The sequence below is a fragment of the Acomys minous genome (genome assembly GCF_964271855.1).
Source record: "Acomys minous genome assembly, chromosome: 15".
NCBI lineage: Eukaryota > Metazoa > Chordata > Mammalia > Rodentia > Muridae > Acomys > Acomys minous.
The window spans coordinates 92,833,286-92,850,630 of NC_140497.1; the positions used below are offsets into that span (position 1 = coordinate 92,833,286).

General features: G+C 45.4%; 1 protein-coding gene across 5 annotated transcripts in view; it reads right to left on the minus strand.

The window, feature by feature from the left end:
* Nucleotides 1-17,345, minus strand: part of MAPK10 (mitogen-activated protein kinase 10) — a 239,289-nt gene that overhangs the window by 62,174 nt on the left and 159,770 nt on the right. For all 5 annotated transcript variants that reach the window (XM_084760086.1, XM_084760087.1, XM_084760088.1 and 2 more), the window contains 5 exons: nucleotides 15,154-15,283; nucleotides 10,803-10,861; nucleotides 9,133-9,271; nucleotides 8,304-8,469; nucleotides 5,924-5,995 (listed from right to left, as the gene is read on the minus strand). In XM_084760086.1, the coding sequence (XP_084616212.1) occupies nucleotides 5,924-5,995; nucleotides 8,304-8,469; nucleotides 9,133-9,271; nucleotides 10,803-10,861; nucleotides 15,154-15,283 (566 nt within the window). The remainder of the gene's footprint in view (nucleotides 1-5,923; nucleotides 5,996-8,303; nucleotides 8,470-9,132; nucleotides 9,272-10,802; nucleotides 10,862-15,153; nucleotides 15,284-17,345) is intronic.

The following is a 17,345-nucleotide window of genomic DNA, read 5'->3' on the forward strand; positions in this document are numbered from 1 at the left end:
AAGGTGTGCTGGCCTCTAAATGAGCTCTCAGCACGGTGGTTATAGGGTGCAGCTCTGGCTACATTACTACAGCCTGCCTTCATCACCAGCATGCCCACAGGCCAGGAGCCAATGTAGTTACAATGATAAGACCCAGATATTGGGTGACTCCATTTAAAAGAATTTTTAAACAAATTAAGATGTTGCTAAAATATGGTCGTCTAGCCTATCCTAAATTATCTCTCCTTGTTAAGCTTTATCTTTAACCTAAATCTAAAGAGAGAAATCCCTGGTCACTTCCACACTCCCCTAATAGCTTGGGTCATAATCCGTGATTAGCTAGCTCTGGGGCCATGCGAGCCCTATGGTTTGGGTCATCTGTGTCAAATGCCAGGTACCAATGACTCGGCGACCAGCCCATGGGGCTAGTGGAAGTTTTGGCTGGTACCCTGCGGAAGAGCTTGGTGGGAGGAAGTTGGGTCGCGGGAGGAGTACCCTTAAAAGTACGGAGATGTGCTGTCTCTTGTCTCTCCTCCCTCCTCCACTCCTCTGAAACCACGTGCCTTTCATATGATGTCCCCTTTTATATGACCTATTTTATATGTCCCCTTCTTCCTTGTGAGCTACGGCGCCTCGCGTGTCCTGTCACCACAATAGGGAGGCAACCGACAGAGCTGCGACCCAGAGCACTGAAAATGTGTCCATTTTGGAGACTGCGTAACTGTCATACCACAGGCTCTGAAAGCCCCCTGCTTTATGCCTTAGCACGCTGAGCTGGCCTGGCTCTTAGTTCAGAATTCGGACAACACTCTCCGTAAAGTATCTTCCAGGGAACCACAAAGGACGACAGAAAGAGCTAATATTTTTTAAATCACATTTCTCTGGAAATCTTACATTTTAAAAGCTAATCATGAACCTGGTTCTTTAAAAAGCAAGATGTTTTAAAACCAAGGAAAAACTATAAAAGATTACTCATGTCCTCTAATAAAATAGTAACACGTGGTTTTTCCTACTTAACACGGCAGTTCCTGAGACACGCTGTCAAACATTGTGAGAGACTCAGCAACACGTCTGTCTATACCCTTCCCCTCATAGACCAGTGTCCAATTCTGTAGTCAATCCTGTTGTTCTCCTCCCCCACCTCTCTCTTCACACACACGCACACACACACACACGCACGCGCACACACACACACACACACACACACACACGCACGCGCACACACGCACACACACACACACGCACGCGCACACACGCACACACACACACACACACACACACAAGTATGTAAAAGAGTAGGAAGAAAACTAGCGGTAAAAATAAATCTTACTAAACAGGTTCAAATAAAAATAATGTAATCTCAGCTGGGTGCTGAGCATGGTGGCGCACACCTATAATCCCAGCACTCGGGAGACAGAGGCAGGCGGATCTCTGTGAGTTCGAGGCCAGCCTGGTCTATAAAGCAACTCCAGGACAGCCTGGGCTACACAGAGAAACCCTGTCTCAAAACCAGAAAGAAAAGAAAGAAAGAATTTAATCTCATTCTTAAAAATACATTCATCATTACCACATGCTTATAGATATGAAAGAATAACTATAGACATGTATACTCCAAATGTATTTAAAGCCAGTATTTTACACTGTTGGAGACAAATCTGTATTATCTTAATGACAATGATGGAAGAGTATAATACAAAGGTTATAAAATAATGTGTAAATTATAAGCTTACTATGGAATAAGCCTTGTTATTTCGGGGAGTTAAGGAGTGTGGCTGTCAGCGTGTGACATGGATATGTCAGTTATGACCTCTGACCTCCAGTCACCATTCATTTTCCTTTGTCCCCAGTCCTCATGTGCAAGCTTTACATAATATAAAGATGTCTTCTTTGCTTTTCTTGTTGTGTGAGAAGCTGTTTCTCTGCCCCTTAATACCATCCCTCCCTAGCAAGGTCATGCGCCAGCTAATGTTTCTTTGCTTTCGGCAAGAAAGGCCAGAGGGTGTTTACTCCATCTCACCTTCCAGCATTAGTTAGAGACTCGGTCCCAATATTCCTGGTCTTCTCAGGGGTGTTCTCACAACTGAACTTACGCTTGTGTGCTGCCAAGGCAAATACTTTACCAAACGAGCCATCTGTCTGGCACTGTATGCTTTTTTATGTTTAAAATGGCATTAGCTTTGCTAACATTCTAAGTCAACAAACTACCCTGTGATGCCACTGGGATAAGATCAAACACCCAGAAAAGTCCACAGTGCTTCTCAAAATATAAAGATGGATTTAAGCGAACATTTCAGCCACTGGTGAAATTGCTGTAGGATTTTCCTGATTTGCAAAGGAATTTTAATGTTTTTGCTTTACACCCTGAATTAAAAGTTCTGTGATGCGAGGAATCATGCTGAATATAAACTATTTTATCATTTTCCAGCCAGAATAACTTAATATTCTTACTACTATTAAATTGTGTGTGTGTGTGTGTGTGTGTGTGTGTGTGTGTGTCAGTATTTATAAGTAGGAGAGCCTGCAGACCTTGGACTAGTCAGGGTCTCGTTTAACGCACACAATACTTTGATATTACTTCCAGCAAATCCTAGAACTATTTGAGTCATACTAACATACTCCCATGGTTTTCTCTGGGGACGTCACTGCGCCTTGTGCTGCTCCTCATGGCTTAGTGAGTCCCTTCCCTGCCTGATCCTGCTCCGACAACAGTAGGAAGCCTAGTCATAAGGTGACAGTATTGTACTTAGAGATCAATGAAACAGTTCCACAGAAAATCCACAGAACGTATCAGTCCCTTGCTTATGAGAGATGCTTGATTCTCTATGTGACTACAGCTTAGAAGTTATGATAATGTTTATCATAGGTAAAATTGACTAGGAACTGGAATACAAGAGGAATCGTTTTTCAGAGATAGAGCCTTTTCTAACCCATTTCATTTTAAAATTATTTACCAAGAAAATGGGTGGCATTCACTGTTGCTGTAGGCTTGCATCACACAAGGCAGTCAGCTTGGCTAGCAAAGCCCTGTCTTCTGTGTAAGGACCACTCTTGATAAACACATGCAACACACAAACTTCCTTCCAGTCTACACTCTGCGTTAGAGACTCAACTAAGATCATACGTATCAAGGAGATGGATGTTAAGTATTGACTCTTGTACAATTTCATTTCAGGTCCAAACGTTTTTCTAGAAAATATGAAAATAAAAGGAAGGCCCCAAAAGAATAATTTTTGGAAAAACAGAGTATCACTGAGAAGTATGTGGAGAGTTTAATTCCAGCACCCAGGACAGCCTTGCTCGGTGGAACCTCTGACAGCCATGCCCCACGCTGGTGAAGAATCCTGACCGTTTTGTCTCTACCAGAACTCAAGCCCCAGAGGCAGACAGCACCTCCACCCTGTTGCCGGATATTTGACCCCATTGTGAACCCCAAGATTGAGAACTGTAAAAACCTGTTCCTAGTTATGGCTCAGCCCTAGCACACATCTTTAATCCAAAAGCTTTTTGTAAACAGGATTAAATAAAGTTAACCGGCTAGCTCAGAGAGGCAGAGAAAGCACGCAGCTGACCTTCCTACTCAGCTCACATCCCAGATGGAAAAAACCCAAAAGCCAAAATCCCCTTCTTCACCATTCTGTCTTAAATACCCTTCAACTCAAAGTCCCTCCTTTCTGTTTAATCCCTGGCAGCTGGTTACTTGCTCTGCCTCTTGGCCTAGGGTTGACTTTATTTAGCCCTTGAATTAAAGGTTTGTGCTATGGCTGAACCAAAACTACAAGTATTGTTTACAGAAAAGGGAAAGCTCATCGGGTAAAAGTGTGTGTTAGGATTGAGCTACACCACAACTAGAAACAGGTTTTTACAGTTGACAATCTTGGGGTTCACAAAGGGATCAAATATCCTACATCTCCACTCTGAGCGGTGATGGAGCTGTGCCTCTCTGTGTGTTTCTAATGTATTTTACCCCAAAGGCAAAAGCAGAACAACGGACCATCCCTGTTTGTAAGGTCAGCGCACTGACAGGGGAATGTGGATTATAAAATCGTTCATAGCCACGTCAGCTGCATAATCCATCCCCAAACTCACTTGATGTAAAGCAATATGCTCAAGTGGCCACTTGTGAAACGTGACTGTGGATGAAGGCAAGTGTGGCAGATGGTTGTGCAAGATGGGTTATGCACAAAAGGATGATGGCTCAGGTCCGCCTCAGCCTCCAGACCAGCACGATCCAGTAAGAACTGAGAACGTTCTTACTGGGGTGGGGGGAATGGGTCCCAGGTCAATTTTAGCAAGCTATGTTTTACCTCAGTACACTAAAAATACTGTCCCTTATCATCAATACTCAGTTATTCCTGATTCACTTGACGTGCTTTGCTCATCTTCAAATGGTGCTACGCGTTGTATTCACTCAGCACTTCTGATTCAACTTATAACTCCAAGTGCCAAGAAGCGACATATGACTCAAGGGTCTTTATTACTGAAGGGTGAGCAAAGATTGGCACCTCATGCTGATGCTGGGACTCAGCACACACCGGACTAATGTCCAGCAGAACGCAAACTCGCCCACTTGCTCTTAACTTCCTATCGAGCGATGTTGAAGTATTAATATTTCTTACATATTAAAAGAATTATTTAATAGAACATTTTCAAATAAAAATGATCGATAGAGTTATCTGCCATATTTCTTGTTGACAAAATCCAAAACACTCATATCTAACAATTATTCTGCATTGCCACTGCAGTTGTCAGCTGGCGCTGGCTGTGATTTGCACTAGCATTCATTGGTAGGGTATCCCGCATGTGTCAAGGTGTGCTCTTTTGCTACTAGGTGAACTGTGTTTTCTACATAGCGTAAACACAAACGTGCACTTTTACTAGAGAGTGAACGCCTGAAGAAATTCACCTGCTTTAGTAATTTTCATGCCTACATAGCCCTCAAGGAAACATAGTTGGAAAAACAATTACCTAATCTTTATGTGTGCACGCTCAAGTGTGTGGGCACAGGAGGAGGTCAGAGGTCATTGTAAGGTGTCCCCTTCAATCAGGATCCACCTTAGGTTTTGAGTCAAGGTCTTTTACTGAACCTGGAGCACGCTGATTGGCTAGGCTGGCTGTCAGTGAGATTTGCCAACCTGGAGCACGCTGATTGGCTAGGCTGGCTGTCAGTGAGATTTGCCAACCTGGAGCACGCTGATTGGCTAGGCTGGCTGTCAGTGAGATTTGCCCACCACTGGAGTCACAGGTGTGAGATTCTGCACTTGGCTTTAGTGACTTGAGCTCAGGCCCCCCTCCTTGTACAGCAAATACTTTACACACTGAGCCATTTCCCCGGCTTCACAATTACCTGTTCATAAACCACATCTCAGCATCTCAAACTCATGTGAAGGAAGTCCTCAAACTCACCTACCCTCTGTTAATTCAAACAATGATCACAATTTCTGAGGGTGGAGTTCACACTTTCCTGAGGCTACAGTGTCCCGTCTAAACTTGTCTCTGTTTGGATCTGTAGACTGAAGTCAGTGAGAGTGAAGAGAGAAGCCGTGCTTGAATGTTGTGGCTCATAAATAACTTTAGAAAGAAAATAATAAATGAGTTACAAATTGTGAGTTCTTCTGCTAATTATGTTTTCTGTTGCTGTTTATTTGTTTTTTTCATTTAGAGTCTTGTGGTCTCCATTCCTTTTGAAAACTTATTCTTATTTTGGCTTATAGGGAAAAAAACATGATTTAAGAAGAAAAGGTTTATTGGATAATTAATTTGAAGAAGTCCTTGTGGTAGACAGTCTGCTGTGCTAGTGAGAGTATAGAAATCTTCACCATGTTGTGACAAGCATTCCACTTACCCAACTCTCTGCTCCTGTCTTTACTCTGCTGGTAAAATTGTTATGAGTTTAAAGGGAGGGAAAGCAAGGCAGGTGGAGCCTCAGGCAAAGGTACAAGGATACAGTCCCTTCCAGGAAAGAGGATTTTGTGGCGAACCATTTCTCCCATGATGCATCCCACAGACCATATATCCACTGGAATGGGAGAGAGGGCATGAAGACAGAGGAGGGAAACAAGGTTAACTAAGGCAACTGACTCTCATGACTGGAAAATAACTTTCACGTTCCACCTACAGTGGCCAAATGTGAGCGAGCAGCTACACTGCAGTATCACACCATCTCTATAGTGAGAGCCCTTCGTGTGTAAAACTGTACTGTAAGGATGGACGCTCGAGCTACACCATTACTGACAGGAGTCGATAATGTCAAGGACGAGCGGTCACTGAACCAACAGTGTGTCCAGGCAGGAGTCAGCTAACATCTTAGAGACAGTCTTAACAGCATTTGCTGGACTCATCCATGCAAGGTGACTGTGTTCAAGAGAGCCTGCCTGTTTGTCCCCAAGAGTCCATTCAACCAAACCCAAGAGACTAGGAAATGGTTGGTGAGCTTCGCAGGTGAGAAATCCAAATTCCCATGTTAGAGAGTTGAATTTTCACTCAGAAATTACCCTTAAGATAAACACCAGCTTTAATCTCTACCTGAAATATTTTGAGGAAAATGATAGTTTAGCATATGCATGAAGGAGTCATTTAAAAGTGCAAGTGCAAACAAGGTGTTAAAATGTAGCTACATGTGTTTATCTATCACATTTGTTAAGCTACATGTATGCCTCTTCCCAACCTTAGTTCTCTCTAGGTTTCACACTTATTAGTGACAAGGGGAGTTTGAAACAAAAACATTAGGCAGAGGTGCCCGAGGGGTGGAAGGCAGGGTGAGGTACACAGGAGGGGCATGCCAGAGGCAAGGGCAAGCTGGGTTTAGTGTTTGCTTGTTTGTTTCTGCATGATAACCACCCTCAGCTGAGAGGGAAGACAGCGCACCGATAGGCCACACTTCCATGCACGCTGCACACGGAGGGGCTGAGAATGACGCTTTCTTGTCAGTTTTTTCTGCGGCCCTTTCAAATAAGGAAAAGGGAAGAGGACTGAATGCCTTCTGCCCGTGTGACAGAGACCTGAAATCACAGACCAGGCAAACTCAGGCTCCCAGTTCTGCGCATCCTTAGCTCTCTTACCTTTTGTGGCACACACATGGGTGGGATGTTTGCTAAATGCAATCAGGGTAATTATGCATATCCCACCTCAGACACTGATCAATTCACTGGGCTGGGACAGCTCCCCCTTGAAATTGATAATAAGTAACTACTGTCCTCTGGTACTGGCTTTAATTGGTCCTCCCTGGCTCTACTTGAGAGGAGGTCTCTATTAACGTCTAAGTCAAGGGTACCATAGCTCTGGCAGTGGCCATCCGAGGGACCCTGGCCTGCTAGGAGCTGACGTCCCCTTGGTGCATACAAGGACATCAATGATTCGGCTGTCCTCTAGACAGCTTTTCACGTCAGTGGCCAGAGAATTTTCATAAATGCAGTCTGCAGTAGCTACGCTCAGCAGCACCATAGTAGCTGTTTTCATTAAGAGCATGAAAATAGATGGCTAGGAATCTAATATATAAAATATGAAAACAGGCATCCAGGGCACATATATAAATCTAACTTAAAGCAAATAAAATATGGTTTTCAACGTGGCTCTCTCTTAATAGGTATTCTAGAAACAAATGATGGGTTGCAAGGCTTTCTAAGAAGTACTTTATAAACCCTGTATTTCAATAGATCAAAATTCAATTTGAATTTCAAATATTTTTCTATATCTTTCACCCTGTTCTTCTACCTTAGATTTTCTTGTGAAGAAAATAATGTAAAATTTAATGTTTTTCCTAAATGTGGTCTCTAGAATTTAAGATTTACTAAATAGTTGCTATGCTAAATATTACAGAGAATTTGATATAAGAACATGAAGCTTATTATAATTTGAATAGTTGGAGTGATGCCAACTTGACTGTTCATTTAGTGTGTGAAGAATGCTGTTCTGAGAATCCTGTAATCTCTCTGTCAGTCTTTCCCGAGGACCAGAAAAGGCAAACGTTGAGCTGAAGCATCTTTCTCACAATTTGCACGAGTATCTGGGCCGTACCTCAATTCAGTTAGCAGTGGTTCTCCCTGTCTGGGGCCTGTGCCAATCAGCCACCACTTGACTGCTTAACCACTCTATTTGCAACTCTCTTCAGCTATCACGTTTTACAGTTCCTGTAGCCCACTCTGCCTCTCAGGAACACCCTTCACTTTCCTCACACCTGATACCTCAAGGTGGTGTTTGAGAAAAGCGCTCTGGCTACGAACGCAGGCAGTTGTCTTCCCGGAGAGTCCATCTATATTAGAGCAAACACGGCTCTTGGTTATGCACAGCATGAGCCCACCACGCCACTGTCCCAGAACCGTCCCTACCGTTCTCCTTGTAGCCCATTCCCAGGATGACCTCGGGAGCTCTGTAATATCGTGTCACCACATACGGAGTCATCATGAAGCTGGTGCCCGCCGTCCTGGCCAGTCCGAAGTCGAGGATTTTCAGTGTGCAGTCAGACTTGACTACAATGTTACTGGGCTTTAAATCCTGGCAGCAGGAACAGAGGGGATGGTGAACAGGAGTGTGGACAGGAACTGCAATTTCTTTCTAATACTATGGAGGCCGGCGCTGCAACACAACGCTGGCTGCCAGGCCCTGTGGAAAGCACAGGGTTACTGTGACAAGTTTACTGTTAGTTTTAAAATCCTAAAAAAAAAATGCCTTTATAAGATATCTTAAGTTCTGAAAAGAACTGTACTGTTATTTTTTACAATTTAGGCTCACATTGGGGAGAAGTCTTGGGGGAAAATAACACACTATTCCTTGTCTTCTCTTGGGTTTCTCTTTAGGACAGCATAAACCTTTTAGGGCGTATATGATTTCTAGCCCTGACAAGGGAGCAGATCAGGGTAGCCACCTTTATATTGCCAGAAGTGGAGTGTGGAAATGAGCTGCCTTATTTCAGCTACTCATCTGACTAGGAAATACGAGGCTCTTCAGAAGTTGACTCTCGGGAACCAAAACTACAAATGAAATTCTATCACAGCACAGATGGAAGTCCCCTCTACACATCCCTCCACCGGGTGCTGATGTGACCCACAGGAAATGGCCAAGCACTTGGCGTTTGAGCAACCCTGCCTAAGACTCCAAAGCTGTTCTCTCTGCCCTCCAGCAGGCAGTGCACTGCAAAGCCGGGGTAAGCGCTCTCACCCTGTGGATGATCCCAGCCGAGTGGAGGTGCTTGATGCCGCAAAGCATCTGGTAGAGCAAGTAAGACATCCGCTCGTGATCGAGCTCCATCTGAATCACCTGGCACAGGTTGGCGTCCATCAGCTCCATCACTAAGTACCTAGAAGGGAAATCCACAATGTTAGCCGCAGCACGGTGTGGGAGGTCTGGAGCGGCTGCGCTCAACCTGTGGGTCACGAACAACCCTTGCACAGGGGTCGCCCAAGACCATGAATAAAAACACACAGACAGTTACATTATGATTTATAACAGTACCAAAATCACAGTTGCAAAGTAGCAACGAAAAATATGATTTCGTGGCTGAGGGTTTGCTGGGACATGAGGAGCAATGTTAAAGGGTCGCAGTATCGGAAAAGTTGGGAACCACTGATCTAGAATGGCCTGTGATCGCTGCTGGAATCCTGAACCTCGCCTAAGTTTATTGACCTTCCAATCTCTGTGATTGCTTGAGTCACGAATATGGGAAACTTCCAAGTATCTCATGATTGACAGCTGCAGTGGCTCTCAGAGCGAAGACAGCAGCGTTGTTCGTCGGCGAGTGGTTTATACCTAACCTTAATTGATCCTACTTCTCCCCATATTTCCTTCCCCCTCGCCTGAGTATTCTGATGACAAATGTGGAAAAGACTCAGGACGGACACTTGAAAAAATGTGCTGCAGCTGTGGGAAGAAGGATCGTGCCCCAGAATAGCTGCCCCTCGGTCTGTTTGTCACTGTCCTTCTAGAAGGGTTAATTTTGTACAAAACTAAAGGTATCACAAATCCGGGTTAAAAGAACAAAGAAGATTGCAGCGTGTCCCTTATCAATGTTTCACAAAATAGATTATCCATGCAAGACATCTCACAGAACTACGGCGAGTGTGGAGCAATGGAGCACATGGGCCAGAGAGAGGCAGGAGTGTCCCTCGGGAGCTCACACCGCAGTGGACCCTCACCACATGCTGCTCTCACTCTCCCTCGGGAGCTCACACCGCAGCAGACCCTCACCGCATGCTGCTCTCACTCTCCCTCGGGAGCTCACACCGCAGCAGACCCTCACCGCATGCTGCTCTCACTCTCCCTCGGGAGCTCACACCGCAGCAGACCCTCACCGCATGCTGCTCTCACTCTCCCTCGGGAGCTCACACCGCAGCAGACCCTCACCGCATGCTGCTCTCACTCTCCCTCGGGAGCTCACACCGCAGCAGACCCTCACCGCATGCTGCTCTCACTCTCCCTCGGGAGCTCACACCACAGCAGACCCTCACCGCATGCTGCTCTCACTCTCCCTCGGGAGCTCACACCATAGCAGACCCTCACCGCATGCTGCTCTCACTCTCCCTCGGGAGCTCACACCATAGCAGACCCTCACCGCATGCTGCTCTCACTCTCCCTCGGGAGCTCACACCGCAGCAGACCCTCACCGCATGCTGCTCTCACTCTCTCTCGGGAGCTCACACCACAGCAGACCCTCACCACATGCTGCTCTCACTCTCTGGGCCCTGCCCCTTAGGTCTCTTTGGTCTTTGTAAGGAATTTCATCCCTTTTGTTTCTATTACTATTTTTTGCTTTAGTCTCTTCTCCTGGGTTGTCTGAGAGAGAGCTGGCTCAACCTTCCTTCATTACTTTTGCTGTTTTTGTTGTTACTTACACATCTTGGAACTCCTCCAGCGTTTTCTGGGGTGTGAAAACATTTAATAAGCTAATAATCTGGAAGAGAGAGCATGAAAGAGACAAAGAAAAGAAAGAAAACAGAAAGTTAATTATTTTTAGAGTGTGGATGTGCTTATTCCCACTGTAAGACACTCAGCAAAGCCATGGTGGAGACAGAGAAGGCTGGAAATTTTTTTTCTGGACTTCCTCCTCATAGAACAGAAAAGTGGGATCAGAGAGCACTTAAAACCTGGATGAAGGTTAATGGTGACATTATAATGTCACTTCTGAGGCAGAACGAAGCCACAACAGACCCATGTACTGCCTTGCTTCTTGTGACTCCGCGAGTACACCCAGCTGCAAGGTGGCGAATCCACAGAGAGGCAAAGGCTCTGAGAGGAGGAAGACAGTGGACTCTTCACCAGACTTTCCCAGGGTGTCACGGCCCCTCCACATGCAAAAGTCACGTTCTAAGTAATGCTTTGGTTTTGGCATTGAAACTTTTGGGGTTTTTTTGTTTTTTGTTTTGCCTTCAGTTTTTAAAATATGTTTTATTAATTTATTCATATTATTTCTGTATGTTAATCAGGGCTTCAGCCGATGTCCCCGTACTAGGGGCAAGGGGAGTGTGCTGTGCACAATAACGATGATAAATTTAGCCAAAAAAAAAAATGTTGAAAAGCTAACTAAATTCAGTTCTAACCCTTTAGCTTCTGCCTTGAGTGATTTTGTGAATTAGGTGATAAGGTTTATCTTCTAGCATGAGTTAACATACAAAATCACACTCTGCCCAATTCAATAACCCCATAAATCTGCCCAAATATTATCCATTAATATGCCAGAGGGAAATGAAAATATAAACAAATGGGGAATAGTCTATTTAACACACAGATGTGAATAGAAATCCACTTTACAAAAAAAAACTTAGTTTGATATCTAAACACCTTCAAGGGCACAGACAAATTCAATGGCTTTTAATAAAGTTCCTAAGTGGCACTTGAACATAAAAGTGGTTAAAAACAATGCACTTTTAGACAACTGAAAAATGTGCCATTTCTGTAAATTTTCTCATTGTTGCTTGCATAAATTATTAAGGAAAAAGGTCACAAAGCAACCAGTGTTTGTGCTAAAGTTTTAAAGTGCCTGTTACTCCGGGCGCTCAGTAACCAACCAGGTGGAACAATGTGTATAGAGTGTGTTTGTCATTTATTCCCCACACATCATATAAATAGCATAAAGTAACATTTTATTCTGAAGGGTTTTTTTTTTAAAAGACAAATTGGACTACACACAAGGAACATAACTGCACATACTGGATTAGTCAATGCTGACTTCTGTGGCCGACTCAGGATTAGTCAACGCTGACTTCTGTGGCCGACTCAGGCTTAGTCAACGCTGGCTTCTGTGGCCAACTCGGGATTAGTCAACGCTGGCTTCTGTGGCCAACTCGGGATTAGTCAACGCTGGCTTCTGTGGCCGACTCGGGATTAGTCAACGCTGGCTTCTGTGGCCGACTCGGGATTAGTCAACGCTGGCTTCTGTGGCCGACTCAGGATTAGTCAACGCTGGCTTCTGTGGCCGACTCGGGATTAGTCAACGCTGGCTTCTGTGGCCGACTCAGGCTTAGTCAACGCTGGCTTCTGTGGCCGACTCGGGCTTAGTCAACGCTGACTTCTGTGGCCGACTCGGGCTTAGTCAACGCTGACTTCTGTGGCCAACTCCTGTCTTCCGGCGGCATTTAAACTAGTCCACAGAGCAGCACTTCATGATGCGTTCAAAGCCAGCTTCTCATGGTCAGTCCTACTTCTCTGCTCTCATCTCCCATTTTCCTGTGCATTTGTTCGTTTGATAACCTCCCTGAACTTCTCTTTTGTATTTCACTTTGTAGTTCTTTACCTCACACGTTTCCATTCTCCCTACTAACCCATTGAAAGATTTATTTATTTTATTTTATGTGTATGAGTGTTATGCTTGAGTGTGTGTCTGTGCACTGTGTGTGTGTGTGCACTATGTGTGTGTGTGTGTGTGTCTGTGCACTGTGTGTGTGTGTCTGTGCACTGTGTGTGTGTGTGTGTGTCTGTGCACTGTGTGTGTGTGTGTGTGTGTGTGTAGGGGGGAGGGGCGAGTCTCTTTTCCTTAGTAGCCTCAGATTCCCTAGAACTACAGTGACAGGTGGCTGTGAGTGGCCATGTGGTGACAGCCCTTGAGTCATCTCTCTCGGGTCCCCCTAAAGTCCCAGCTAAAAGCCATCCTGTTGCTGCTGCCCTGCTGAACCCACTAAGCCAAGCGCCCTACAAACAGCTCAGTTTCAGAATGAGGTCATCACAGACGCTTCACTTCCGCTTCCGTGCAGCATTTTCCGGCAGCAAACTGATCCCGTTGCTTTACTCCGAAGTCTTGGGAGCGCAGACATGAGTCAGCATTTGTCATAACCGTGCAACTGTAACAGTCATCACTTCCTGGAATTGAGTTCTTATCTTCTAAATGGATTTTTTCCTGTTGTTAAAGGCTTCATGGGTTTACTTCCTTGTGTTTCTTCACTCTTCACAGGATTAACAGAACTCCCTATTCAAATAGCCTTTCCCTTTGTTTTGAGTAGTATTGGAGAACTGCAGCCGGTTGTGGGTGAGCTTTCCCTTTGTTTAAAATAAAAAGCTTCTACAAGCTTCCACGCGTATATGTGAACACACAAACATAAAAGGAGGGTAGCGGGCTTGATGCTGTCTGCAGATTGTCTAGCAATCTGGAACTCTTGGCTTTTCTTAAGGAACAGTTCTCTTCACCATATCAACATCAGGGCACTTGCTCTGCTGTTGTTTTCTGCTGCTGTAAGCCAATGCTGGGGGCAGGGTAGCCTCCCTTAGTCCCTGCAGTGGGAGTCACAGGGCTTCCTGCCAGCATCAGCTTGGCTCTGGAGACAGCTGAAGATCGTGGCTCCAGGCAAGAAGGCAGACAAGGGACCAGGCTCAGGGTTCCAAGTCATCCTCCAGAAACCCCAAAGGTCCCAGGAGAGCTGCCCCCAATCCCTTCTAAGGGCATGCCTCCCGATGTCCTACACAACTCCTCTTGGGTCCCCCTTCTGAAAGGATTGGCTAGCTCTCACATCACAGCCTTCCAGTGCATGAGCCTTTGGACAACACAGTTGAAAGGCATCCAAACGCACCAGGGAGCATGTCTCTCTCACTGGCCAAGCAATGTGAACTTCTCTACAAGGTCTGGAACGAGGATTATGTAGATAGAAATTCAGGAATGACATTCATTCATGAATGATCTTCCCTCCGTTTTGCTAGTTGAATCCATGCATTTTTCTCTGCAGGGGTTTGTTTCATTTCTCCCCAAGCCTGGTCATGTGGCCAACGTGTCACACAGTGAGAGACCACATTGCTTTTGTGCTTTCCCCATCCACCTCTAGATTCCTTGCCAGAAGCAATGGATCAAGAGAGACACATGGCCACTTTATCACAAATATCTCTTAGCCAAACACATGTTTGCTGCTTACTGCTCTGGTAGATGGCTTGCCATATGATAAGATCTCAATTACAAAATATACTGATAATTTCATACATTTTGTGTACGTTTATACTTTCAGACTTAGTAGGAAGATGTGGTACTTGCTATTTCTAGTTTTACTTATAAACGCATATAATTTTATTACATATTTGTGTGTAGGAAAAATGTGCCTGGTTATAATTGTTAGGACTCATGATCATATAGTTTAAAAAGTTTCCTTGATTAATCTTACTAAGAAGAGACAGGGCACAAGGACTGAGGTCCTTGCCTGAGATGAAGGAAGCAGTGACGGCCACTGAGCAGAGGCTCCGGATGGATCTGCTTTGAATGTCTTCCCCGTGTGTGCTCTTGCCACTTCCCCCTCCAAAGCAAGATGCTCACACAGCAGGGACACTAAATGGCTGAAGCTCTGGCCTGACTCTCAAGCTCACTGTGGCGACTGCAAATCTTGCCTCGTTTGTTATGACCTTAAAACATAAGGAACTGCTTTGTCCTGTAAGGTTTCTCCTGGTGTCTTGCTTGTTTGAGGGCTTCGGTTTGACTGAATAGCATGAGGCTCCTGCGTTAATTTGGAGTGTGATAACCAAATAAGGTTAACCTCACAATAGGGACAAATCAGTCACACTCATCTCCTTGACGCCATATGGCTTTTGGACAATTTTTTAAGCAGGAAGCCACCATGAGGCTAATAAAACCAAACGCAGCATGTGGGCAAAATCAACAACCCTTAAGAGACAGAAATGCCAAAGCAGGCCTTCCTCCTGCGGTGGCGCCCGTTTCCTTCCTCTCGTCTCACAACCTCCCACTGCCAGGAGTATAAAAATAACACAGAGACTCACGTTTTTATGGTTCACACACTTCATGAGGACCAGCTCCCGGTAAGCCCTCTTGGCGTGAGTTTGGTTCTGGAAGGGTCTGCTGAGCTTCTTAATGGCCACATTTCTGTCGAGGACAGCATCGTACGCAGCACTGGCAAGATTCAAAAGCAGTAGGAACTTCAGAACTCAGCGTGGACGTGGGACACAGCGCTCTGGAATCCTACCTGGACTCTATCAGGTTATGTGTCAATAAAGCCACAAGGAAAAAAATATGAGTGACTGGAGGGAGATGGGGAGGGAAGGAGGAGAAGGCAGCAGGATGGGGAAGAGGAAGGGAAAGGGTTGGGTACTGTCAGAGTGCATCTTCCAACTATGCGGCTGGGTTGGGGATGAGGAGATGAAAGCCAAGTGCTCGGATTTCCCAAAGGGCACGTGACTATGTCATCTAGTGCACCCCTCCATTTGATCTTTGTTTTCTCCACAATATCTCCATCAAAAGCTTGTTTCCTTTCTGCCTATGTTCCTTCAAAGTCAGAGCTCTGAGAGTAGAAAGGCCACGAGACTAAGAAAGATAGTTGTCTCTTTTTGGCTACCAATCCCTCCTGTCGGCCCTGCCTTCAAGGGTGACTAGTATATACTCTCCCCTTTGTTACGATCAACCATTGAGTCTGAAATCCTTCCAAGGGCCAAGTAAATCCTGAGGAAGTCAGCTTTCACTACTTCCCCCAAAGCCTGTCCTTTCTTCATCTAAATATCCCCAGTGTCTTCACACCATTTGTCAGTACATAGTTTCCAGGCCCACCTCCATCTGGCCTGGATGCCCTGAATATTCTTCGGTCTCTTGGTACATGTGGTCCTGCACTAAATAAAGTAATGTTGCTCTGGAGTGTCAGCGACATCTAGGGTAGGGCCACCAACTCACACGCTCACTCAGCAATCCTACCACAGGAAACGAGGTTGTCTGTTCTGGTCTCTGATGATATCGTCTATGGGCCCACTTTGTAGTTATATTGCTTTAGAACAGAAAAAGAACTGATGGGCTGTCAAGATGGCTCATCGGGTACCAGAAATTGCTGCCAAGCTAGGTGACTCCAGTTTGAATCCTGGGCCCCGCATGGTGGAAAGAGAAAACCAACTCTAGCAAGTTGTCCTCTGACCTCGACAGGATTGCTCCTATTACACGCAAAGTTAATAAATGTAATAGCTTCGACTGTGCTTTAAAAAACCACTATGCTGCACGTTTTAGCATCCGTAACCCACCACCAGTGTCCAGTCCTTTTACCCCACCAGTGAGAGTAGGCGTAAAGGACAGTGTAGAGCGCCCTGGCATCCCCCACGCAGCACAAAGGGAAATGGCGGGCTTGTAAATACAAGACTTTGCTTTTCAAGATAAGTGATTGCAGCCAACAGGAGACCTGATCACTTGCTTCAAAGAAAATCTTAAGCCAAATATAAGTTAGTTAATATTTTCAAATCTCCAAAGTATGTAGATGAAAATAAATACTATGATAGCTAGGAGTCAGATGCAAATGATGTCACTTCCGGTGAAGTCAGGTGACCTCTGAGGTCAGTCTAGAGATGCAGGCAGACAGGGACATCCTGACGCGACAGTCAAGTCCCATGACCAGCTAGGTAGCACTCCTGTCAGTCTCCTTAGCTGATTCTGCCCTCTGTAGTCAATGCTGCAGTTCAGCAGGCTCGCCTCTAAGGCTGCCTGGGAACATAGTGCCTATATTTGGCCAGTTTGGCTGTTAAATCTCCCACTCTCCAAAAAAAAAAATCTGTATCTGTTTTTACAGAGAAGGAATTAGTTAGGCTTGCTCATGGGAATATAAGTCCCTGAGATCCTAACCTGGCCCTGCAGACCGTGGGCCAAGCCCCAGGATCCTGGGGAAATAACTGAAGAAACGCCAACCCTGTGCTTCCTAACAGGCGAGTGGCTGGCTATTTTCTCCTGACACCGTACTGTGCTCTCCCTTCCTTGATGCAACTCTTGCTGGGTGTCAGCCCTGCTGCTCACTAGTGTGAACTCACAAGAAAACAGTGCACACTCTGGTGTCAGTTTCTTCCCATCCACACCAGAAGTAACAGCCTCCTGACAAGCTTGCCATGGGGTGAAGGAATGTAGCTGTAGCATCCTGGCTGGTGTGACTACCTGGTAAAGGACTCCAGTGCTAAAATTGCTGTCCTTGTTGGGTTTATCATACAACAAA